This window comes from Oryx dammah, unplaced genomic scaffold (genome assembly GCF_014754425.2).
Source record: "Oryx dammah isolate SB20612 unplaced genomic scaffold, SCBI_Odam_1.1 HiC_scaffold_21, whole genome shotgun sequence".
Classification (NCBI taxonomy): domain Eukaryota; kingdom Metazoa; phylum Chordata; class Mammalia; order Artiodactyla; family Bovidae; genus Oryx; species Oryx dammah.
The window spans coordinates 5,685,173-5,711,316 of record NW_024070205.1 but is presented as its reverse complement, the minus strand read 5'-3'; the positions used below and the strand labels follow the sequence as shown (position 1 = coordinate 5,711,316).

The 26,144-nt window shown below is 51.8% G+C and overlaps 1 protein-coding gene across 1 annotated transcript in view; it reads left to right on the top strand.

Annotated features, from left to right (window-relative positions):
- PLXNA2 (plexin A2) overlaps window positions 1–26,144 on the top strand; it is a 232,718-nt gene that overhangs the window by 95,514 nt on the left and 111,060 nt on the right. The window contains exon 4 of the mRNA XM_040263761.1: window positions 8,162–8,296. Within this exon, the coding sequence (XP_040119695.1) occupies window positions 8,162–8,296 (135 nt within the window). The remainder of the gene's footprint in view (window positions 1–8,161; window positions 8,297–26,144) is intronic.

Below are 26,144 nucleotides of genomic sequence, written 5' to 3'. Positions count from 1 at the left end.
CCTGTGTGTGTGTGTGCGTGTGTGTGTGCGTGTGTGTGTGTGGAGGATGTGTGAACGTGTGTGTGTGTGGAGGATCTGTGTGTGTGCGTGCGTGCGTGTGTGTGTGCGTGTGATGTGTGTGTGTGTGGAGGATGCGTGTGCTCGTGTGTGTGCGTGTGTGTGTGGATGCGTGTGTGTGTGCACGTGTGTGTGTGTGTGGAGCATGCATGCATGTGTGTGTGTGCACGCGTGTGTGTGGAGGATGTGTGCGCGTGTGTGTGCATGCGCGCGCGCGTGTGTGTGGAGGGTGTGTGTGCATGTGTGTGCATGTGTGTGCACGCATGTGTGTGGAGGATGCGTGCATGTGTGTGTGTGCGCGTGTGTGGAGGATGTGTGCACGTGTGTGCACGTGTGTGTGCGTGTGTGTGCGCGCGTGTGCGCACGCATGTGTGTGTGGAGGATGTGTGTGTGCGTGTGTGTGTGCGTGCATGTGTGGAGGATGCGTGCATGTGTGTGTGTGTGCGCGTGTGTGTGTGGAGGATGTGTGTGTGCGTGTGTGTGCGCACGTGTGTGCGTGTATGTGCACGTGCGTGCACAAGGGTGAGGGTCACTGGAGTTCTCAAAGTTTAGTGCACCTCAGTGACCTTCTTCCATCTCGTGGACAGGAAGGATCCTTAGTTTCCCTCTTCCTTGTCTCTCCTGGCTCCATGCAACCCACAGGCCACGTTTTCCAGGCTCCTGTGTCCTCTGCCGTTATCCAAGCCTTTAGGGGCAGGCTCCCAGCTGTCCTCCAGGGAGCCTCAGCCCACTGGACTGTGTGTGACTGCCGTTTTCACAGATTGGGGGCTGAGAGAGGGCGCTGAGCCCCTTCCAGCACCCCGGAGGTCACTCCTGCTGTGTGTCTGTGGCCGTCTGTGGATTCACGTGTAGTGAGTGCCGGAGAGAGGGAGGAAGAATCTCAGAGACCGAATCTACCAGAGACTTCAATCTATCAATAATTCGGGTCATGAAACTCTACAAAAATAAACTTCAGCACGAATCCTCACCCTCCAAGCACTGAAGGCATAGCTGCAGACACACACGCTCATTAACTCACTGCCAAGTTCAGTCTGAGCAGCAGCAGCCTTCTCTACCTTCTTCAACAGACTCAGTGTGTACACACACACACACACACACACACACACTCGTGCATGTAGACACACACTCTGCACTACGCAAGCCCAGAGTCCTGAGGCAGAAATAAAATCAAAGAATACAGGCCTCCTCCAAGGGGAGTTTTACGACACATGGTGGTAAGACCTGCGGAAATTGTTGAGCCCTCAGTGACTACATATCAAAAGCCTCACCCTCTCCAGATTTACTCAGGTCTAACAAACCGAGTTTCCCAGAAATCTGGGCTTGGATATAATAATTGCACTTCTATATTTATGTCACACTTTATAAAGTTTCCAGAGACTTTGCATTTCCTTCCCCTCCTGCTTCTCAGTCTCGGTATCAGCTCCTCCATGAAGCCTTCCCCTCCTTGGCAGCCTCCCCGGATTCCCCCCCGCAAACCTCTATCACATGGGGCAGCCCAGGTGTGTGAGGTCTGATGGGATTGTCCACTTGCCCGTTCCTGGGCCTTCCTAAGGGAACCCTTTCTCAAAGCGTCCCCAGCTCTCAACACAAGCCTAGCTTCCAGGAGGCCATGTCCTGAATGAATACTGGACAGTCCTGAAATTCATGGCTAATAAGTCATTTCATTCTCGCAACATCCTGCTTGAGCTCTGAGGACAGAAGTTACCACCCGTATTTGGCAGCCACGGAACCTATTATACAAACAAGTGACGCGACTTGCCTGAAGTCACACAGCCAATTAATGAGAAAGCTGGGATTAGATCCCAGCCCTGCAGACACAAACCAGCGCCTCCCTCTGCAGGGTGCTGCCTCTCAAACCCATCTGCTTCCTACGGAGATGCCCAAGAAGATCCCTAGTTCTGTGGCTCCTCAGCAGCTATTACAAAAAATACTATGACTGCTGGTACCTCTCCTACTACTAATAAAGTGATATGAGAGTGTCAGATCCCAAGCAAAAGCCCCATAATTTAGAACTAACTAGAGAAGAAGTTGATGCATAAGGAAAAGCGTTTGGAGGGGCCTGCAGGTAAGCTAGTTAATTGGATATGCTGATTTGAATTGGATATTCAAGTAAAGAGGCTGTCATTAATTTCTGTGCAGACCTAGCTGTGATTTAAAGGCAAGTGACTGCTAATAGGATTACTATTTCATTCTCCTTTCGAAGAGGCCCCTCCCACCGGGAAGACCAGACAGTAAATCTCCCCTGGATTTCAGCTCACCTCCTCCTGCCCCAGAGCCAGCCTTCATCAGCTGACTTTTAGCCTCCCAGCACGGTCCTCCCAAATGAGGCTCTGAGCTTACTGCCACCTCTAGGAGACCGGTGATTGCCCCACTGTGGCCTTGGGGGCTGAAAGAGGAAGAGCAGCTAAAGACGGGGCTTGGACGCTCATCTACCCATCTCCTCTGTTCTCAGCTGCAGTGAACAGCTGTGTGCACCCACAGAGTGACTCTGAGAAATTGGACTCTGTGTGGGTAACCCAGTTCTGCTACTCTTTAGCTGTGTGGTCTTGAGAAAATGACATCCTTCTCTGTGCCTCCAATTTCCTATCTGTACAATGGGAACAGTAATAATATGCCCTTCAGGGGTGGCTCGTAAGGATTAAATGAGTTCATTTTTGTTAAGTGCTTTCAACAGCAGTCAGCACATTGTAAAAGCTACAGAAGTGGTTGTGTGTGGTTGTGTGTTTAATCGCCAAGTCGTGTCCAACTCTTTGCGACCCCGTGCACAGCAGCCCGCCAGGCTCCTCTGTCCATGGGATTTTCCAGGCAAGAGTACTGGAGGGGGTTGCCATTTCCTTCCCCAGGGAATCTTCCCGACCCAGGGATCGAACCGGCATCTCCTGCACTGCAGGTGGATTCTTTACCGCTGAGCCAGCAGAGAAGCTCCAATAGAAATAGGAGCTATTATTAAATTCTTTAGGCCAACAGGGCCCTTTGAAAAATCCACTAGGTCCATCCTACCTTGAAGCAGGTCCACATTTAACCATGAACCAAAGAAGTCATCCTGAGTTCAAAGCCCTCCTGAGAAGGAGGGCGCGGCCTCCTGCGGTCTCCCACTGAGCAGCAGGGGCTCCTCTCAGCAGGACTTCTGACTGGACCCAGGCTCAGCCTCGTGCAATGGTTCAGGCACATGGTTTTCCTTTTGCTGCCTCTGTAGAGACTGCCGCCCTCCATTGTAGGACACTGTCCATCCTGTCCCACCTTCTGAGCAGTGTCCAAGCAAAATGACAACTGCTAAATCTGCCCGTCTGCTGAGGTCCCTCCCTCCCAGGAGAGGAGCAGCCCAACTAGAAAGACAGGTTGGAGTGACCGGCTTTCCCTGTCTGGCCTGTGTCACCTCCCTGCCCCGCACCGACTCCACGCTCCTCCTCTGCCTGGTTGGATTACCTGGCGGGGGCCTGTGCAGCTCGGTCTGATAACGCCCTTCTCTCGGATTGGATTCCTGGCCTATTTCACCGTCCTGTGTCCTTGTGGTCATTGGATCCTGGCCCTGGGGCGCAAGCTTCAAAGCCGAGGAGAACTCAGTTTGCGGGACACTGCAGGACAGACGCAGGTTGTTGCGTCTTAAAATCCACTTTTGTCTGGGCTTCCGCCGCAGTCTTCACCGTCCTTATCCTGTGTTTAGGGAGGATGGAGGGCAACATCCAAACTGAAAACTTCCAAGGCAGAGAAAGACGGGGACCCCTGGGTTTGAATTACAGCAGGGCCACCCTTGTCCATTCTCAGTCCAGGGGTGTTGGGTTCATCAGCCGTGTTTTCCTCTTGACCACCCTGGATGGAGCTGGTGGGAGCCCCAGGGCCAGCCCTGACTGCCTGCGTCCACGAGTGGAAGGGCTTGGGTGAGACAGGCTCCAAAGCCCCATAGCTCCAGCAGTTTCCCTAAGTCTGTGATTCTCCTGTGACAGGCACGGAGCAGATCGCCTATTCAGAGAGGTAAACTGAGGCTCAGGGAGGTGAGGTAACTGGCCTGAAAGTGAACAGGAGGCAGAAATCAAGCCCAGACAAGAGCAAGAGCACAGTCAGAGCAGAAACCCCGGAACCTGGTGTCACGCTTTGGCGTCCTGCGCGCAGGGAGAGAGAGGAATCAGGGAAGGGAACAGCCTCTGCTGCCCAGCTGACCCATCCCGCCTTCAGCCTGCCGGCCCCGCCCGCACCTCATCCCTGGGACCCCAGCCCCCGTCCCCTTCTCCATCTTCTCTGTCTTCTCATCGGGATCTCGGAGGGCTGCACAGCTCAAGGCGGACAGAACGGACTTCTCGGGCAGGACTGCTCCCCTCTCCAAGGATTTAGAGGGAATGACATAGGCTAGCTCAGTTCAGGTTCAGTATCAAGAACATTTTCTGTTCTGGTTTAGTTTCAGCTCTGATGTTTTCAGAGTTCTGTAGGTTTGATTCCGGCCTCAACTGGTTTATTGAAAGGTTCGGATTGTAGACAGGAAAAAAAAAAAAAGTTTAGGCTTCTTATTCAGAAAAAAATGTTAAGGACTGGGATTAGTCCTAACTGGGACATTCCAGAGTATGTGATGATAAGTAATCTTTGGTAAGATTCCACTCCAACATGGCCATGGGTACCATCTAGTCCTGGGGCCCGGAGAGGGAGGGCCAGACGTGGTGTTCCTCCTTCTGAGTGTGTGTGCCCAGCCTTTTGGGGAGGAGGCTTGTTTATCTGGCAGAGGGTTCACCAGCCTGCCCAGGTGGGGGTATCCTGGGCTGGCCAGCCCTGAAGTAAGGTGATGGTTCTGCAGCTCTTGGGGCTGAGCCAGTGCCTGGAGGAGAATTAAAACATCCTTGGAGAGGAGCAGCTGTCGTAGGGAGGGTGGTAGGCGGCACTGGGACATTTCCTTTTCAGAGGAGAAAGCAGAGCTTAAACTCTCCCATTTTATGGATACGGGATAGTGAGGTTAAGCCAATCAGAAGTCATAACTGTCACATCTCCTGCAGTAGCCTGAGAACTCTTTTTCTAACAGTCTTTTAAAAAAATATTAATGCATTTATTTGACTCCACTTGGTCTTAGTTCTGACATGCAGGGTCTTCATTGTATCACAGGGATCTTTCGTTGCGACGCAAGGACTCTCTCCAGTTGGGGCTTGTGGTCTCGGGAGCACAGGCTTAGTTGCTCCGTGGTAGTTCCCTGACCAGGAATTGAACCCATGGCCCCTGTGTTGCAAGGCAGATTCTAACCACTGGGCCACCAGGGAAGTCCCACTGGAGAACTTTTGTGATTAAAAGCTACTATGTTTCTAGAAGAATCTCTTGGAAATTTTGAATTTCTCCATCTAAGCGAGAATACGGCTCTGAAAGCGAAGGGGAGCTATTTTCATTGTGGGGCATTTTCCCAGACTGAGACCTTTGTTCTTCCCTCTGCTTGAGTCCATCATGAGATTCACTTCAGGGTGGAGGGCAGTAGCCTCGGCCCCACTGCATCATTGGCGACCCCGAGTCTTCCTCCACCCAACAAGAATGAACTAAATAGCCCCCTCACCGCTTCCTGAGAGGAGGGGCTTTAATGACAGTTGCCAAGGCAACAGCTTGGAACAGTAGGAAGCCACTAGTTAGGAAGAAAAAGGTCGCAAGAGGAGTTTAGGGGCAAAGAGTCTACCCTACAGGGGAATTTCTGGGGTAAGAGTGGCTGAGAGCGAGTTTCTTTGGTTCCACTGAGGTCACCTCCTCATCTTCAAAGCCAGAGCTCCCACCACAGTCACCCACGAAGCAGACAAGGAGAACATGACTCCTGGACTCCCGCCCTGCTCCACTGTCCCCACCCCTGGGATCCAGACACAGGGCTTCATGCAGGAATCTGCTGGTCCTGCCACTAGGAACTCCAGAACCACTGTGCCCCGCCCCACAGTGGAATCATGGTCTCCTTCTTACCCACGCCAGTCCAGCCCAAGTTAACAATCGCAGACCATACCCCGGCTCAGGCCCCTCAAGTACGCAAACTCTTAGGAGGCTAGGAACATGTGAATGGAGCGCTAATCCAACTTGCCCAAGTCTGCAGTAAATAAATGCTCCTGACCTTCCCTACTCGGCCAGTAAGAACGGAAAATGCGCCTCCATGCTTGCCTGTTTGCTGTGGCATCGGGCTCCACGCTTAGCCCTTGCGATGAGTAAGTCCTTGCTCTCAGTGGGGTGGGAGGAATGGGCAGAGGGAAGGAGATGGTTAGAAGTCCAAGAGACAAATCAAAGTGAATAGGAGGGAGGGACTTCATCTTAAAATCATCCAGAGAAAACTGTCTTTTGACCTCAACTTTGATTTAGCACTAAAGAGCCCACGATACTTTATCAGCTGGATCATATAGTTCATGTCTTTCAATAAGCATTTCTCAAGCGGTCCCTTTTATCCATCACCAGCTCTGTTCCCAGTTTCATTCTAGTCCTCAGATGCTGGTCCTCAGAGAAACAGAAAGCATTCCTGCCCTCAAAATGTTGGTGGACTTACGCACATGTGAGGCAATCAGAGAACAATTTAAGCAGGTAGTCAGTACGCATTAGCTAATACATATACAATGAACAAGTGAATTGATTATAATCTCAGGACAAAATGTCTGGTGGGGGGAAAAAGAAGCCCTCAGGGTGAGGAGCAATTAGTGTAGTAGAGATATTGGAGAAGGCTTTATGGGGGAAGTGGGCTTGAACTAGGGGGTTTAGATGAACAGAGAACAAAGAAATGGCCCGGGTTGGCAATATTGGTCAGCGGTCAGCTGCTGTGTTGGAAACAGGAAGCCTGGCAGGAGGAGTGTGTTCAAACCATGGGCTCCCCGTCATCTTGTCTCTGTCTGAACTGATGCCTCAGGGGCCTCTCTCTGCTGGCTTTCCAAATCCTACGTAGAACTTGAGTGTTAGTCGCTGAGTCATGTGACCCCATGGACTGTAGCCCTCCAGGCTCCTCCGACCTTGGGATTTTCCAGGCAAGAATACTGGTGTGGGTTGCCATTTTCTTCCCCAGGGGATCGTCCCAACCCAGGGATCGAGCCCCAGTCTTCGGCATTGCAGGCAGAGTCATTACCGCCTGAGCTACCAGGACGCTCCCTATATTGCTTAGACTACAGGAATGTTTCTCCAACCCCCAGCCCGGTAGTATCCACATTGGCTGGGAATTTATTAGAAATGAAATTTCTCAGGCCTCATTCCCACTGAATCAGAAACTCTGGGATAGTCCCAGGGCTGAATTTCTCCACTCCCTCCAGGCGGTTCTCCGGGCATGCTGGTTTGATAACTGTGGGTGACATTGGTGCTTTTAAACCCCGGCTGCTCATTAGCTCCCCCGGGGAGCTTTGAAACCCAAACAAGATACCAGGTCCCCCAGCACAGAGTTCCTAATGAATGGATCCAGCCATGTGTTTTTAAAACTCCCCGGATTATCCTCATGTACATGGAGCCTGAGAAGCACCAGACTCGATGATCTCTAGGTTCTTCCTGATTCCTTATCCTGGGATGGACTCTGAGACTGGCTCCCAGATTTCTGTCCTCGGGGATTCCTGGCTCCCCAAAATCACCTGGGGGATTTGCACACATCATTCAGGGGATTGTGGTGGGGTGGCAGGAACCGAAAGCTCTTTCTTCGATCCTAAAATCTTGACTCTCTCGATGACCAGTTTTTGGATGGTTTCTGTGCTGGTCCCACCATCCTCCCCTACCTGCTCAAGGCAGAACCAGCGTGTGTAGATGTCGATTCTCCTGCCCCAAACGCAAGCAGGTGTGCACAAGCACACACTCACCCCCATCACACAGTGTTGAGAACATGTACATACGCACACAAGAATAACCATATAAGGATATCCAGATCACACCCAAAGACACATTTGCACACACAAATAAATCCACCATTAGAAGGTTCAGACCAGCACACTCAGACTGCTTGGAAAAGGATTGCTCTCAGTGGAAACTGGGCTGTTTGAACTAGGAAGCACCTCTGTCTTCCCTGTCACCCAGCCTGCTTCAGGGTAGCCCTTGGGGACCAAACGTGAGGATTATCTTCTATAAACTACCTGCTCTAGGCTCAGGCAGGGAATTCACAAGGGACTGCCGAGGACAGACGCTGAGGATGCCCTTGTTTCTTTTGCAGATTCGAGCCGATGGTCCCCCCCACGGTGGGGTCCAATATGAGATGGTCTCCGTGCTCAAAGATGGGAGCCCCATCCTCCGGGACATGGCCTTCTCCATCGACCAGCGCTACCTGTACATCATGTCCGAGAGGCAGGTACGTGCTGGCCCCCACCCCTGCTCTCCCGAGCCCGGGAGGTGCAGGTAACTCATGACCTTTGTGCAGAAGCTTTTCCACGGAACAAGAGAGACCCCTGGGCCTGCTGCTCAGAGGCCCGGGGAAGCTTATGCAGGGAGTCAGGGAGAAGCCACTGGGGCCAGTCGCTTCCCGGAGCTTCTCTGCAGGCCACAGACCCTGTCTGAGCACATGATGAACAGCCCCACAAGAATGGCCCGACTGCACGGAGCAGCTTGGTGTGATTACAAGGTAGATTTACTGCCCCGGGCCCACAGAGTCTGCTGCTCAAGGGAGCCAAAGAGGTGTAAATAATCCAGGCCTCCAGGCTGGACTCAGTCCTGGGAGAGATAGACCCAAGATAGGGCCCCAAAAGGAGATTAAAAAAAAAAAATCTTGGCCTGAGTCTTGGAGAGATGCAGGGTAGAAGTTGGCCAGCTCTGAGGAGCTGCAGCTCTGCCTGCAGAGATGGAGAGCCCCGATAAATGAGCTCTCTCCTTTGCTGGGTAACCCCCGAGTGGGTTCCCCACCCGCCTGGGTGAAACGTTACTCCCTCGGGGTTTTATTCGACCTGAATATGTGGGAGCAGAGAGAAGGCAAATGCAAGGAGAGCTGTAGTGAAGGATGAGAGAAGGGGAGGACGGGGATTCACCGAAGCAATGGAGACGCAGCGAGCAAAGCTTAGACCTTAGGAAAAGCTGGCTCCTCTTCCACTCATTGCCAGTGGGTCAGCAGTTGGTCAGCAGTGACGGCGGTCTTGGCATTGACCTGCACGTAGTAAGACCAAGGCCGTAAGAAGCAGAAGGGACCGTGACTCTGTCTTGGCGCGGAGGACACTGACTTGGGCTAGGTAAGGGTGCTGTGCTGGACGACCAGCGAGCTCTCGCAAGCTGCCTCGTGCTCGGGCGTCATTCTCAAAACACTCTGCAAAGATCCCAGCCGTCAGTCATCAGGTTCACCTGGCCCGGCGTTCTCTCTCTCTCCTTCGTGTTTATGTTTGTGAATTCTGAGTCGGGGATAAGGGAAAAGGGAGGGAGGCGGAGGTAAATGGGTACCCGATGGCATAAGGGCAGTAGGGCTGCAACTCTAACTTGAAAATTCCTTCTCAGAAGAGATGACACAAATCATAGGCTAATCATCGGCAAATTATACCACTTCCTCTTGAAGCCACCTTTTTTTTTTTTTAACCTTCCTTTATGTAACCCCCATGATCAAGGCATAAACAGGTCCAGATGGGAACTTATAACCCTAAAAAAAGAAAAAAAAATGGCTGGTCATGTATTTATTGGGAACAACGTCCTGGAAAAACATCAAAATAAATGGAACTTGGTCACTATCCTTAAGTTGCTTAGAATCTAACAAGGGAATCTTTAGCATCAGATTGGAGGCTATAACTGCTTTGCTTTTCCTTCCTGTTTTTGTTTATAAGACAAACAGTTATTTCTTTAAAATGGTAGATGGGCACCATACAAATTCAAATAATACATACAGAAAAGGAAATAACAAGTTCCCCAACCAAACACCCCCAAATGTAACACTGTGTCATAATTTGATGAACACCATTCTGGATGCTTCTGCAGAATCATCTACATATTTAGAAGGATGGGTGAATAGATGGTCCCCTAGGCAGGTACATAAAAGGATGGTCAGAGGGACCAAACAGACCTGTGGTCCCCCACCTTTTTTCACACCAAGAACCAATTTCATGGAAGACTATTTTTCCATAGATGGCTGTGGCGGGGTGGCGGGGTTGGTTTCGGGATGATTCAAGCACATTGCATTTATTGTGCACTTTATTTCTATTGTGATTATACCAGCTCCACCTCAGATCATCAGGCATTAGACCTCAGAGGTTGGGGACCCCTGAAATAGAGCCACATTGGCATAATATTAATATTTTCAGAAGATGTTAAGTATGGCTGAGGAGCAAGCTGATAACTCTGGATAAAAATTCTTTCTTGGGTTCTCGGAGCCCCATGAAGTGGAAAAGCAGAAAGAGCCAACAGAAGTGACCAGTGAGACTTCGGTGGGACTGAGACGATGCTGAGACACGTCCCTGGGCTAAATGCTCCCTTGCTTCAGTCCCGTCCGGCTCTTTCCAGCCCTGTGGACTGTATAGCTTGCCAGGCTCCTCTGTACACGGGATTCATATCTTTCACTCAAATGAGATGCTTTTTGAAATTGAATTCAAAACGTGACCAAAGGAAAGGGCTGGAGGCCGATAAGTGGCCTACAGGGAATATAATGACCTCTCCAAACCATATCTGATGTTGCCTCTGAGAGCATTAGCTCTGACTAAACCAGCGTCTGCAGCTCATTTCTGAATAACCCTCCTTCAGTCTCATCTTCTGGGTCTGCTGCCCAGCTCCTGTCAGTTTGCACCAAAGCAGAGCTGCTCAGTAGTAACTGTCACACCGAGCAGATAGAGCAGGAGTTTGGGTTTCATGCCCTGTGGCTGTCTTGAATCAGGTGAGCTGTGAGTTGGGAAGGTCCCTGTACCAGGCGGAGCCCGGATCAGTGGGCAGCATCAGGGCGGGAGGGTGGGGGAAGAATTGGTGGTAGAGCTCGGAGTCCTGTCGCTTGGAGAGCCACAGGCCATGTGCCAGTCGCTACTCCGGGGATCACATCAGGGGCCGGGCTCGGGGAGGGGGGCCAAGAGCCACTCAGGAGGGCCATCTGAGGCGAGCGGCAGCGAGTGCAGAGTTCTCACAGACAGCCTGGACCTCTCTAAGGGAGCAGTTGAATGTGTGGCTAGAGAGCAGTCAATGGTAATGAAATCGGATGACGTGTGTTTTGGTTCAGTGTTTGCTCTGATACTGGATGTATGACCCCCTTAACAGCCTCTGTTTCCTCCCTTCTGAAATGGAGGAAGTGAGGTGAAGTTGCTCAGTCGTGTCCGACTCTTTGTGACCCCATGGACTGTAGCCCCCCACCTGCCAGGCTTCTCCGTCCATGGGATTTTTCCAGGCAAGAATGCTGGAGTGGGTTGCCATTTCCTTCTCCAGGGGGTCTTCCCGACCCAGGGATCGAACCCAGGTCTCCTGCATTGCAGGCAAACTCTATATGTCTGAGCCACCAGTGAATCCTGGTGGAAATGGAGGATTTGTGTCTAATAATAGGATCCTGTCTGAGGTCTGACACTCTCAACAGGGTGGCCTCAGACAAGTCCCACCACTTCGTCTCACGGGGGTCGATGTGATATGGGCTGAGACGGCAAGCAGGGAGTTCCTGCCGCATCACCTCCCACACCACAAACACTCATTCCTGACAGCCCCTCCCAGCTCTCAGCCCTTAGGATCCCATTATGCAGGAGGGTGGCGACCGTGGGTGCTGATTAGGAGGAAGCTAAGTGGCGGTCGGCACTGCCAGCAGGCCTCAGGCCAGGCCAGGAGACTGGAGTTCTCATCCTGGCCCCCCTTTAACCAGCTGGGTGACCTAGATCCTGGACTTCTCAGGGACTCAGTGTCCTCAGCTTGAAAGACGGAGAGAATGAATATGACCGTAGAGTCTCTTTCAGCTATTAAAGAGTTTGTCTAAGGTCTGGGGATCAGGACTCTTTTCCATCTCCAGAAGACAGCCTCAGAAGCACAGGAAACAATCTTGAGGTTAGACCAAAAGAACTTTCTGAAGGAGGCTTTTTATGAGGCTGGGTGTGCTCCTATGAACTTCTTTGCCCAAGGATGAACCTGCAGGGGGCTAGAACGGTGGCTATGGGCTTCCCCGGTGCGTCAGTTGATAAAGAATCGGCCTGCAGTGCAGGAGACCCAGATTTGATCCCTGGGTTGGGAAGATCCCCTGAAGAAGGAAATGGCAACCCATTCCGGTATTCTTGTCTGGGAAATCTCATGGCCGAAGGAGCCTGGAGGGCTACAGTCCATGGGGTTGCAAAAGTCGGACAGGACTGAAGTCACTAAACCACCACCATGGGTAAGCAGATTCCTGTTTTGAGGCAATGATCTAAGGCTTTGGAGTTCCCTGAAAGACCTAAGACTTTATAAGACATGATGGGAATGGGGGTTTCCATCACCCCACTTTACAGTAAACCTCTGGGCAGCCTCCTCTCGTCTCTGCCTTCCCCGGGTCCCTAGCTTTTGTCTCCGTTTCCCTCTCCTTCCCCCAAATCACCGTGCCTATTGTATCCTTGACGCCGACTCCCCACAGAGTCAGAACAATCCAATATAGGCTCATGTGTTCAGGCAAGCTTCCTCTCTCTCTCCCTCTCTTAGTTAATTAAATGTAATTAAGAAATAGGACTAGTAAGAAGTGTTGGGCCATTAGTGCCACTGCTTAACGACCTTTGACAAGTTGGTGTTAATGTTCTGCTAATAGATCCAAGGCCCGCCGGTCCCAGGGGAGTGTTTGGGACCCAATTCCCCCAATCCTACTAATTGCCCAGGTGCTCCACTGATAGGCTGCCCGGCCCTTCCTTAGAAAGTCCGCCCCGGCTTCCTCGACAGTGAATAGACCGGCAGATGTTGTGGGAGGGGATACGAGCTGCTACCACATCCTCGGTGTCTAATGGAAGTCAGACTGCGGGTCCAGGGAAAATCAGGCAGTGAGCCAAGTGAAAACCTAAGTCACGAGATGAAAAGAAACTTGATAGCCTGAGTTTCCACCCAACTCGTCAGGCTGGCCACTCTCCGAAAGGGAACTCCCCCTGTATGCGGGGTGGATGGGAAAGAAGTATGGGGATGGAAGCAATTATTCTATTTTATACTTTAATTAGTTTGAATTAGCAGAGGGAATAGAGGCATAAAATGATCCAGCGAAGGGTGAAATGGAAAAAGGGAGTCACAGTGGAGAATGGCTCCGTGAAGGCTGGAAAAGGCCTTGGGAACAGCAGAGAGGCTGGCGCTGGGTGTGTGTGTATGTGTGTGTGTGTGTGTGTTTAGGGTGGGTGAGGGCATGGGATGCTGCTGTCTATTTCAAGACCTGGAGAGGCAAGATATCATAGTGATTAATAGCAGGAGCATGGCCGTCAGACCATCTTGCACGTCATCTGTTGCCACTAACTAGACATATGGCTTTAAGAAAGTTGTTTCACTTTTCGACACCTCACTTTTTCCATCTGTATAATGGGCCTAATAGTGGTGACTGCTGCAAGGATTGAGAGACCGTATACAGACTACCTAGCATTGTGTCTAACACACAGTCAGTGCTTTCAATAAGTGGCAATGATTATCATCATTATCACAAGACCCGATGCTGGGAAACACTGAAGGCAGGAGGAGAAGGGGATGACATATGACGAGATGGTTGGATGGCATCACCGACTCAGTGGGCATGAGTTTGAGCAAGCTCCAGGAGCTGGTGATGGACAGGGAGGCCTGGCGTGCTGCAGTCCATGGGGTCACAAAGAGTCGGACACGACTGAGCGACTGAACAATAACATTGTCATTAGCGGGGTTATTAGAATTTCTGAGACCCCAGGGAGGGCCGGAAACATCTCCACTGTAAATTATGGCTAAGACAGATCCCAGTCTCAGGCAAACACCTCCAACCTGACATTCTTGCTGCTCTATCCCAAGGGACACCTTAGAAACCTCTGTCCTGGTTGAACGACAGTGTCCGGCTGAGTCGCTCACAATCTGCTATTTATTTTTAAAATACAGGAATGTGCCCAGCAGACTAAACAGTCCCGCTCCCCTTGATACAGACGGAGGCAGCTCTGCGCTCATGTGTGAGGCCCAGGAGGCCAGTATTCCAGGCATCTGTGGAGAGAAGGGAGGGGGACCCTGAGCCCCGGTCACCTCCCAAGACTCAGGCTCCTGTCTGGCCACATGTGTGGACAGTGGGCTGGAAAGGGGCTGCCCTGGGGGCGTACCATGTCTGACCTCTGCAACAAAGTGAACTGTATCTCCAGTTCACTGCCATAGATGGAGCCGCCATGCTCACAAACTTAAGTCAGGCGTTCAGGCAGGTGCCCCAAAGGCTGCTTGTCTCTTCTCTGCAGCATCCAGACTGGAGCCTCTGCTGGGAAGACGTGAATGGGCTGGGGTGACTGGATGACTAGGGCTAGCACGGCCTGGAGCCACGTCCTTCCACACATATGGCAGCTGGAACCAGCTGGGCCGCCAGCCGCGGTGGCTTCCAGGAGGCCGCCCCCTGCACCCTGGGCTTCCTCACAGCATGGCGGCCTGAAGGTGCTCAGACTTCCTGAGCACGGCCGCTCAAGGCTCCAAGAGGGAATATTCCCTCAGATCAGGTGTGTCAGGCGAGTATATTCTGCCCTGTTCTGTCTCATCTCAACAAAACTTCAAGCACCGGACGTCAGAGCCTTCGGCGTGTCACAGCTCTCGAACAGACTGTTATAGCTCTCAGGTATCGGACAGACTGTGTTATAGCTCTTAGACAGATCCATGTTACATCTCCATGTTACAGCTCAATTTTATTTAGAAAATAGCAGGAAAATACATCCTCAAGGCGTGAGGGCATGCCGACCCAAAGATGCGAGAAGAGAGGGGGGAGCACACCAGCGCACGGGAGAGAGAGACCCCCGCCCTTTGGCTCCTCTTTTTATGTGTGTTTTCTCCTCCCCCTGGGCCTGCCCCACATAAACCGGGCAAGCCAGCAGTGCTGTTTGTCCCACCGGAGGAACTCACCCAGGTCCTTGGACCTTCCTTTGTTCCATTTTCGCGGGCTTTTCCCTTCCTTGTCTTTTAGCCACTGCCATTCTGGACTCCTGTTTCCTATTCTAACTACCTAACAGGTGGGAATGTTATTGCCTTCTTTATGACTTAACCTTAGAAGTCATACAGTCCCCTCTTCCGCCCACCTCCTCACCTCTCTACTGCCTGTCTCCCTGTGACTCTGGCGCGTGTAGCCCATGACCCCGCTTTGAGACCCAAGGCACGGGGAAGATAAATACACGATTTCCTGTCTCGCAGGGTCAGGGATCCACAGAGCATCTGAGCTGGTAAGGACTTCAAAGTTCACCCGTCCTGACCCCAGTATGAGGCCCATGGGGCGTGGAGCAGGCCAGCTTCCATTTCAGCCTGTGCTACACCCAACACCTAAGATCAGAGTCCCCAGAATGGGATTGGTTTCCCTAAATTCACAGAGAACTGCCAGTAGCTTGAAAGCTTGCTGTTGATGGACTGAAGGTTGCCTTGAGCCCTAAAGGAGACCCACATCAAAGGCGGCTCTTGAAACTGCTTCTGGGAAGCCTTTGAAGGAATCCATCAGGAACAGGATCACGCTACCTGGAAACTGCCCAGGCGATGGCATGCGATATCCAAGGGCTGTCCCGGTCTGTCTCCCTGTGTAGTGTTGCAGCAGCCCACTCAGAAGACCCTTCTCCTGGGCGACCCACCTTCACGTGCAGGGCAGGGCAATGGGACCTCACTGGGGATGAATGGATAGTGACTTTCTAACCACCTCCACCTTAAGTCACTTCAGAGAGTTGGGGCAAGAAGAACTCTGGCCTGGAGTTACTAGAAATCAAAATTCTTTGGAAAGATTATGAAGCCGCCCTTCTCTGAAGGTCTCAAGCGCAGGAGAGACCCCCTGCCCCTCAACTCCTTGCACTGGTTTAAGACCCTGTGCATGGTGGCGGAGAGGGCTGGGAGGACAGACCCAATGCCTCTAGCATGCCAGCCCAGCCAGCTTTACCTGAGAACCAATTTTGGTTTCCTTGGTTTGGAGGAGGGCCTGTCAACTATAAACCGGGACCGAGGGGCAAAAATAAGAAGCATTTTCAAAGGGCCTTATTGTGATGTAAGGGTACTAAGTCTGTCACCCGTGGCCAAGGCCACTGAACGGCCAAGCCCCTGGGCCTCTAACGACTTGGGGTAGGAGCAGAAAAGAACGTGCAGAGCCATCCTTCCAGATGGCCCCTGCTCATTTATTTTGACATCTCAGACTATTATTTTGATTGTGCACATTTGTTTAGTCCTGGTGATAAGGCTTCCCAGGGCGCAGGCAGAGCGTGCCAAGGTGTATTTTTACAAGGCGGTCGGAGTCCCAGTAACAGGAGACCTCCCTTCTGCCCGGACTGAGAGGCCTGGGCTGCAGCCGGGGAAGGAGAGAATCTGAGGAGGGAGGGGCTGGAGCAGAGCCTGGGGGACTTTGGGGGAGAATTACAGAGTTTGCGGATTAGGAAAGTGAGGATAAGCAAATTTCTGCCGTACTTGTGTTTTCAAATGTGTCACTTTCAATCCAGGCCTTTGATGCACATGTGTTTCTCGTTAAGGACCTCAGTGTGGCCCAGAAGCCAAGCACACATCTCAGCATCTTTCCCAAAGGAGGGGCGAAGCCTGCCTCCCGGAGGACGGGGCGCAGGGACCAGTGATCACCCCAGGCCCGGGTTTGATTTTTTTTCCCCTCTTCCTCTCCCCTCATTTCAAATGTCAGGGAACAAAGAGGCTGACACAGAGCTGATTCCCTGGCTATTAATATTCTCATTGGAGCATTTTTAATAAATATTTTCACATGAAGGAAGTGAATCACAAACCCAACCTATTAATCAGGCGCTTGGCTTGTACTTAAGAAAGAAAACTCCAGCCTCTTATTTTAAAATCCTTTGGTTTGGAAAGAAATAATTAAACACAATGCCCAGGCTGGGAGAACCGGTGCCAAAAAAGCTCATTTCTCTAAATGGGCAGGGAGGCTGGAGACTCTTCCTCTAATCCTTGGCAGGGGACATGATGTCTCTCACCAGGTAGGACTGCCGGATGCTGACCCTCTGATGACCCAGAATGACGTTCCTAGGATAGAGAGGTAGGAAATCACCATACCTCAATCCCAGAAGGAACTCCTCCCCTTATACTAAAGATGAGGAAAACGGTGCTGGAGAGGGGAATCACTTCCTACATCATTCCCCGAATTACCAGAAAAGCCAGAATTAATCCTAAGTCACCTGGTCCAGCCCAGCATTCTTTTCCCAACTTGGCAACAGCTTCACTCAGCACAGGCCAGACCGAAAATCAGTTGTGTTTAAAAAAAAAAAAAAAAAGACTTTCAATTAAAAAACATTAAAGCTACCCAAGCCCAAGGGAGTCCCTGAAGATGTTCCCAAGGGTCAAATTAAAATAAGGAAAGATTTGCATCTCATTTGCATACACAGACTCATTCATTCAACAGACCATTAAGTGTCTACCATGTATAATGCATAGAGCTGTCCACTGGCAAGTTATCTGCATATGCAGATATAGACGGGGCAATCTTTCTAAGTCATATTCCAGCAAAAGGTCTTATAAATAGGTACTTTCTTGATTTCTGAAGATAGGTGCCTTCTTGATTTCTTTACAATGCAACAACAGCACCACCGTTCAGCATGCTTTTGTATAGGGATAAATAAAATATAATCCCTGACCTCAGGGACTCTACATTCTGGTGGGGAAGAATGATGCATAGGTAAATTACGATATAAAGTGAGCAGTACTGTTGCAGAGATATACACCATGCCCCCTGACTGAAGTAACTCATACCGACCACGGGGAGCCCTTCCTCGTCCCTCCATGCTTGGGCTCACTCAGAGGACAGACCCTCTCCCTGATATAGCAGTCCAGAGCTGGGGGAGCTTCAGGGACTGTCTGGTGAAGGGCAGTCCTTCCTTTTATAAGTGAGAACAGGGGACCTTTGAGACCTTGAAACCAAAGTATCCACCAAGCCAGAGTGCAAAGAAGTAGATAGCGACTGATGATGGGCAGTTTCCTGGCCACCATGAAGAGCATGGGGTCTAGAGACTGCCAGCCTGCCCACCTTCCTGGGTTCAAATACTGGCTTCCTGCTGTGTGGCCTTAGGCCAACTGTTTAACCTCTCTGTGCTTCACTTGCCTCATCTAAAAATGGGGATAATTATGACATTGCTTGAGGATTAAATGAAGTGAATGAATACATTAAAAAGATTAAATGAAATGAATTCATACATTAAAAAGCACTCTGCAAAGTACCTGACATGTATCACCTGCTTAGTAAACGTTAGTAACAGTAATTAAGCTTTTACGGTTGTGGCCCCATGCATAATCGCCAGGTGAAGCTCTGCAAATCAAGCTCCCCACACAGCCACACCTCGAAAAGAAACTTGGCCACCCCGCCTTGCCTCTCAGCTCTACCTAATTTAAGACGTGTTGAAATCTAACTAACATATAGGTCGTGTTTTTCTTCTGATAGTTTGCAAACATGACCTTGGCTAATACAACAATCTCCTGGGATAAATAGTATTGTCTTTGCTATTTTTTTAATAGATAAGAAAACTGCAATTCAGTCTGGCTAAGTAATTTGCCCAGGGCCCCCGAGCTGGCCCGCGGGCAGAGCTAGGACAGCTCCCCCACACCCCCACCCGGGAACAGATGCGGAGTGAAGCTGAGCCTTGTCCCGCGTCCTCCTGGGATGGCGCCCCCTGGTGGCCGCACGGCTGCAGCGGACCGGCCCCGCCTGCTCCCCGTCCACCTGCAGCTCTCAGGGCTCCAGATGAGGCCAGACTCACGACTCCTCCCTGGACACCTGCCAACGACCCTGGGGCAGGGCGCTGTTTTGTTTTATATAAAAAAGAAACCAATAGAGGCCTGCTGCCTGGTGTGTCCAGTCACAGGAAATGTCTCTGGTGGTCAGAGAGGAAAGAGAGAGGGCACCCGCCCCAGGAAGCTGCTGTTTGTCCAGCAGGCCAGGTCTCCGCCAGCATCATCTCAGCCGCTTACAGCAACCTTGAAAGACAGGTATTCTCAGCTCTGTGTGACACGGGGAAGTCAGGGGTGGCAGGTCCAGTGACCAGAGCAAGGCCGCGCCCCCCCACCCCAACCCAGGACTCCTAGGAGGCAGAGCCGGGGCAGAGGCGCTTGCCAGACTAGCTCCTGCCCTGCCTGCCATCCCCCCACGACCTAGGAGCCCGGTTCAAGGCTCCCAGTGGGTGAGGCCAGCACTGCCCTGTGCTCTCGACCACGCGGCCTGTCTGGCAGACGCACACCTTTGCGAGGAGGGCAGGTGCAGACGCATGAGAGACATTGCACAAAGCTGATTGAGCATTTCAGGTGCATTTCCAAGTGTGAACCATTCAACAGGTATCGATCGGCTGTCTTGCTGGCCCTACCCAGGGGTTCTTGGGCTCTCAAGAGCCTTCTGTGTTGCCATCTTGAGTCTGTCTTATCCGGCCAAAGGCGGGGGCCCCATCACGACGCCCCAGAACCCTGCAACCTACGTTTCCGCTCCCTCCTAGAGCACCCTCTCACGCTCCCCATGTGGAGTTTCTGTAACCGAGTGTGTTTTATTTAGACCATAGCATTTAGTGCCGCTTTGGATTTCCAATTAGGCTTCAGTCAGATGTGGAGAGCCTGACTTCGTTTTGGTGTTTTGATCAACACAAAAGAGGGCCACATCAAGGGGAGCCTCCGTGCAGTTATTTCCAGCCGCTGGCAGCTGGGACAGTCGCTGTGATGTGAAGACGCAGCTTTGGAAATGCCAAGAGATTGTCCGGGCGTGAGGGAAGGGGGTGCGACTGAGGGGGGTTAGTGAGCCCCTGGGAAGAAGCACAAGTTAGCGTTCTGAGACCCCAGCCCCTTACTCCATGGGTCTGTCAGGGAACGCGGGGAGGTGGTCCCTCAGTAGGCAGCCTGAGCTCCTGCCCGCCTGGACCAGGGTCCCGCTGCCCTTGTAAGATGGCCTTTTATCCAGAGGTTCCTAGAGCACTACCTTTTCCCGACACGGGAAGCTGATCACTAGTGGATTTCTCCAGAGAGAAGTTTCTGAGCTCCCCAGCCAGAAATGACCCCCTAAGCTAGTTTCTAGAAATACCAGAGAGAGGGTTGCTTCACGACCCGTGAGTTCTGCCCAGCTCGCTCACACGTGCTGCCTCTCTGACAGGTTTTCTCTCTGGGGCTGGCCTAAGGGACAACATTTAGAACCCAACTTTGAACTGCCAGGGAGTCAGAGGGGCAGCAGAGGGGTGAGTGTGGCAAAGTGTCGGGGGAGTGGGAAGTTAGGATCCTGCCTCCGGGGACTCATCACAGACTGTCATGAGTGCCTCTGAGTTAAGGCCAACTGGAGCCTCAGTTTCCCCATCAATAAAATGTATCGGAATGCTCTCTGCAGCCATGACATGTGGGTGTTTTCTGCAGCCATAAATATATTTCAGATGGTGGCTGTGGGCACAGCCCTTGGAGGCTGACCCGGATCGGCGTCTATGATCCGTGTGTGTATGTGCGTGAGACAGGGGTACGTGGAGACAAGGGAGGTGAAAATAGCATCACTTTGTGTTCTGGGCTGTGGAGAGGTCTCTATACTAACACGAGTTTTTCCTGCAACAGGGCAGGAAGCTCTGCTGTGCTCCCTGCGGGGGGAAGTGGTCATGCCCCCTCTCCTGCAGGCGGGCTTGCTGTTTTCAGAGCCCTACTTCACTGTGGTTTTCCAGCTGGCCCTTTGATCTCGCCTGCCCCGCTCAGGGACCCAGCGTCTCAGCCACAGTCTTCCTTCATAGTTTGCATGCCACACAGTTCAATTCCCTGAGCCTTCACCACTCTGCCCAGAGTTCCCTTCCCCTCTCCTGCTTCTGGTTATCCCCACTCCCTACCAGACCACCTACAGATTGGGGTTTGAAATTTGCACCAGCTGGAGGGAGAACTGGCCATGTCATCAGCCATTGGTGGCTTCCAAGCAGTCTGGGTTCAGTCTGTCCATCAAGTCATGTTTAATGATGGGAAGAGGGAGATGGACAGAGAGGAGAGCGAGGCAGAAGGAAGATTAGAAAAGGGGAAAATGGACAGAGCTGAGAACAGTGTCTTAGCCATTTACCCACAGAGTAACTCATCAACAACCTCTGAGGACTTCTTGTGCGCACAGAGCTTGCCTTCACAAAATCACAGATCCAGGATGCATGCACGCATCCAAATTTACAGTACAGTGTGCAGAGAACTGGGAGTGTGTGAGAGGGTGCTACCCGACAGAGCCAGTGAGTCAAGGAAGGCTTCCTGGAGGGGGTGATATTCTCGGTATATTATGAAAGGATAGGGGTTCACTGAGTGGAAGCAAAAGCCAAAGAATCTGAAAAATCACTTTATTGTGTTTACTAACATGCATGAGTGCTAAGCCACTTGAGTTGTGTCCAACTCTTTGCGACCTTATGGACTTGTAGCCTGTACTGGGATTCTCCAGGCAAGAATACTGGAGTGGGTTGCCATGCCCTCCTCCAGGGAATCTTCACAACCCAGGGATCGAACCTGCCTCTTCCACACTGCAGGCAGATTCTTTACCACTGAGCTGCCGTGGGGGAAGCCTGTGATTCCTAACACAACATCGTAAATCATCTCTGCTTCAACTTTTTTTGGAAAAAAAAAAAAAAGGCAAAGGAACGCTTCTCAAGTGAGGAAAAGCATGGAGGCATGAAAGAATTCAGCATGTTCAGGGACCATTCCCCTAAATTTGATGTTGTTGGAGCTCACAGGCAAGCAGCCTTCTGGTGGACGCTCCCCACCTCCTCTTGTCAAGAGGAGAGGAGCCTCAGCCTAGAGAGAAGGCACCGCTGGTTCCCCAGCCCCGCTGCTGGAACACGGTGCCCAGGAGGAAACAAGCCCATGCCCAGCTCTCTGTGATCCTCCTCCACCAGCAGGGTACCTGGCCAGGCCTTGGAGCTGAGCAGCAAGTCAAAAGATGTGCAGTGAGAAGGAAGAGGCCCTCCATGGGCAGAACCCACTGCTGAAGCCCCCTGTGGCCAGGCCAGCACCCTGTCCCTCAGGGTCACCCCTCCTGTTGTGCGGCAGGGAAACCTCTGCCCGACGCAGGTTCGTGGGAAAAGAAAGGAGAGTGCGCTGGTTCGGTTCATTCAGTTGGTCATCCCAACAGCATTCCTTGCTGACAGGGACCTTGCCTGTCCAGGCGGCTTCTGTCTCCCAAAGACGTATTACAGTGTTCGGCCCTTACTGCTGCTGCTGCTAAGTCGCTTCAGTCATGGCTGACTCTGTGTGACCCCATAGACAGCAGCCCACCAGGCTCCCCTGTCCCTGGGATTCTCCAGGCAAGAACACTGGGGTGGGTTACCATTTCCTTCTCCAATGCATGAAAGTGAAAAGTCAAAGTGAAGTCGCTCAGTCGCGTCCGACTCCTAGCGACCCCATGGCCTGCAGCCCACCAGGCTCCTCCATCCATGGGATTTTCCAGGCAAGAGTACTGGCCCTTACTAGGTGCTCAGTACACACTTACAGAAGTCTTGGAAGAGAGGAAAAGACAAGAAAAGGGAGGGTTCTGAGGCATTGTCGGATAATCTAAAGAGCTCATCTTTGGAGGCAGGTGGGCCTGTATTCTTGGCTCTGCCACTCTTCAGTCGAGCCTGGCTTATCCTCCCTAAAGCCTCAGTTTTACCTTCTGAAAAATGGGGAGAAGAGTAAGACCTGCCTTATAAGGGTGCTAAGAAGATTCAGTGACTAATCCCTGCAGGATGCCTGGGACAGAGGAAGAGCCAGAGCCTGGAAGCGGCTCCAGCTAAGCCCTGCCCTTCCCTCTGCTTCACTCGTGAGCTGCCTGCTCCTCCACCCCTGAGCTCCCCCCACCGCCAGCCCCACTCCAACTAACATGTTGCTCGTTTTTCATCCTTCAGTCATCTGCCAGTTGCATCTATTTCTAGCCTCTGTCTTATGAGACAAGAAGAAGGAAGGGAAGAGAGAACTGCAGAGACTCATCTGCCAGTTGTCAGCTCCTGCCGTCAGCAGAGCTCTCTGTCTGCTTCTCCCTGGGTGCCTGGGGAGAATCACTGTGACCTTTTATTTACTAGTTGATCTAGTCGGCTCTTGGCTCCGTATCACCTCTCTGCTCCCCGCCGCTCACCACACGGCTCCAGCCCACCTTCAGCCCCTCCATCAACCCAGCGCTGGCCTCCTGCCTCCCATGCCCCGTCACACTTAGGATGGGCGAGCTGCCCCGAGCCCTCTGAGCCACCCCGTCTTCACGATCGGAGCCTTAAACACCTGTGAGCAGGCACAGAGAGGAAGGAGAACCAGAATTACTGATGGCTCCTGCTCACTGCTCCCGCCAGGGAGGATTTCTGCTGCCGATTCTCTTCTGCGGGGCTCCTTCTCCATCTCGGTTTCACTGTGGAGCTACACTCAGATGTCAGCCAGTAAGCGACCTGCCCCAGAGCTCTCAGTAAGGCAGCAGCACCGCCTGGAAGAGCCTGAGGCTCTCCCAGTTCCTCACCCCAGAGTGTGTCCTTTGACTTTTGCAGTTTTCACTCCATCTCCCTTCAACTTCTGCCACCCTGTGTGCAAGCTCCTGGCCTGGGTGGACGCAGTGGTCCACAGCCCTTTCAGCTTTTCTTTCTCCGTCATCCCTAAAGCCAGCTATACTTTCACCTACAGCCCCTCTGAGCCAGTCGGGCTGAGATGGGCAGGCCTGGGGGTTCGTCACTGGGAATGGTGACAAAGGTGATGAGAAGATAAAGATGGCTAAGAAGTGGGTGCTGACAGGGGTCCCAGAAGGCCGGAAATGAGCCCGGCAGACCCACACTGTCTGTGGCTTGCAGGAGTTAATTGTATACACAGCATGCCTGTGTGCGTATGTGTACGCACATGCACCCATATTATATCATATGCAAATTCGCTTCTGGAAAAAATGGTCCAAAGTAGAGTATGGCTTTTCACTCCATCACCTTCAGGCCATCTGCCTTGGACTTCCCAAAGCCTTCAGTGCCCATCCCAGAACTGGCCAGCCTTCCAGCTCCCTTGAACGGGGGTGGGGTGAGAGGAATTTTAAAAGCCTCTCGGGCAAGTCATCTCCCTGCTTTCCAAGCTCTCTTCTTGGCCCTCGCTGTCAGCATCAATTTTCTGCAGGGAGTGATTTAACCTTCATTTATTCATTAATTCTTTTTTCCCCTTAACTTCATTAGGTAAGATTTATAAAGGTGCTGAATTGGAAAGGTCACCTGTCCCTGGGCCCAGGACACGGTGTGCCTGCCTCCCTTCTGAGTTTCCTTCCAGGAGTGCTCTGGTGGTAGGGAGGGGAGGGGAGCAGAAGAGAGAGAAAGCAGAGCCTGTGACACCCAGAAAGGCCAGGCAGGCCAAGGGATGCTAGAACCTCCGAGCACGCGCCATGCTACCTTCTTGGGGTTGGAATACTGAGCTGTGTGGGGGCAAGGCAGACTCCCATGTTAAGCACATCTGGAATCCTGGCCCCACCCCTCACTATATTGACCCTCATCCAACGATCCCGTCTAATCAAGCCTTCCGTTTCCTCTTAGATAAATTGTCTATAAGGGTAGACTCTATCAGATGTTGCAGGGTGAAATAAGGTGCTGTAGGCACAGCACTGAACACAGTGCCTGGCACACAGCAAACAGGAGCTTTTCAGTAAGCTCTTGAACATTCTAGATGGGCCCTGGCCGTGTTGGGCAGTTCATCAACCAGTATCCACTGAAGACTGGTAGGCGGGGAGTTTGATTTCTCCAAGAAAAGGAAGGGCCCATATTTTATGACTGATCCCATCTCCAGAACCACAGGGAAAACCTCAGCTCAGGCAGAAGCCAGAAAGAACCACGCCACGGCTCCATGTCAAGACTGTTTGCCAAGGCCCAGCAGATTTCTGCAGGAAGTCAGTCTAAGCTGGCATCCTGCTGTCTAACCACACACACTGTTTCAGGCCCACCCAGCAATTACCCAGAGCCATGGGCCTTCCTTCAGCCTCGAGCCCTCTCTTCTCGAGGAGTTGTCTCTCTCATGAACAGCCTCCCTAGAGGAGAGGACACAGAATACAGATGAAAGATCCAGGCAGGTATTTTGAACTTGTAGAAAGAAGAGAGTATCTGCTTGCTGCCACCTCTTTGAGTCTTTGACCTTCATGCCCCCATCAGAACTCAAGACAGGGTCCCAGTTGACCCCAGGCAGAATGAATTTAGCTCTGAGTTTGTCTAACTTTATGGTAAAAGCTACATACCTGGAGGGAATATCTATTTGGTGCCTATCTAAGGATCTAAGCTACTCGGGGGGCCTGATACAGGTCCGAGGCACCCCACACCCTCCCAGTGCCTATAATACAGCCAGAACTCAGCGTTTGAGAAAATAGCTTTAATAGGAAACCATGGAGGGAAGCGGGCAGGCAAACCTGTGCTGTGTGCCAAGCTGAGAATATTGGGTTTGAATGTGATCATAGAGGATTACAATAATTAATTTTATGTTATCTAATACTCTTGCAGTTGGGGCCTCCAGAATCCAACAGGCAAATGTATGCTCTTAGTGCAAATTGGAGCATGCCCAGATTAATAGAGAGTAGTCCCCCGACTTTCTCTGGAGTCCTATCTCCCTCACCTGGGGTCACCTATTTGCCAAGGATGGGCTGAGGAGTAAATTCCAGGACAAGAAGGAGCTCCAGGGCTGAGTAAATATGACTAGTGCCTCCCCGCTGCTGCATGGAGTGAAGAGAGGTGCTGGGCACGGGACAGCAGCCCGCCAAGCCTGGGTTTCCAAGCAGCAGCCACAGGAGATCTGGACTGCGGATCTGGCCCCAGCGCGGGCCCCACCGCCACACAAACCATGTCACATGTATGATATTAGTCGGTACTGTCCTCACGCTCCCAGATTTAATGAGATTCTTTGAGCATGGTTAATAAACAACGCTTGACCTTTTTAGAGTAGCAACACCGTATTGCTTTATTTCCTGAGATAGGGCCTTACACACAGACTCTTTGGTGTAGTTATTGCTGTTTTCTGATGGATGTAGTTCTAAACATGAGTTTAATTCTGTGACACACAGGTATCCCCTGAGGTCCCCAGGGATACGGGTCACTGAAAAGCCCAGATAGGAAGTCACCAGCTGTTGTACCTGAGCTTCACAGTCACTCCTCATTTCTGGGTTCTTCCCAGCTTCTGCCTGTGGCCGCAACCACAACCCCCGTGTCTGGCAACTGAGGCCATTG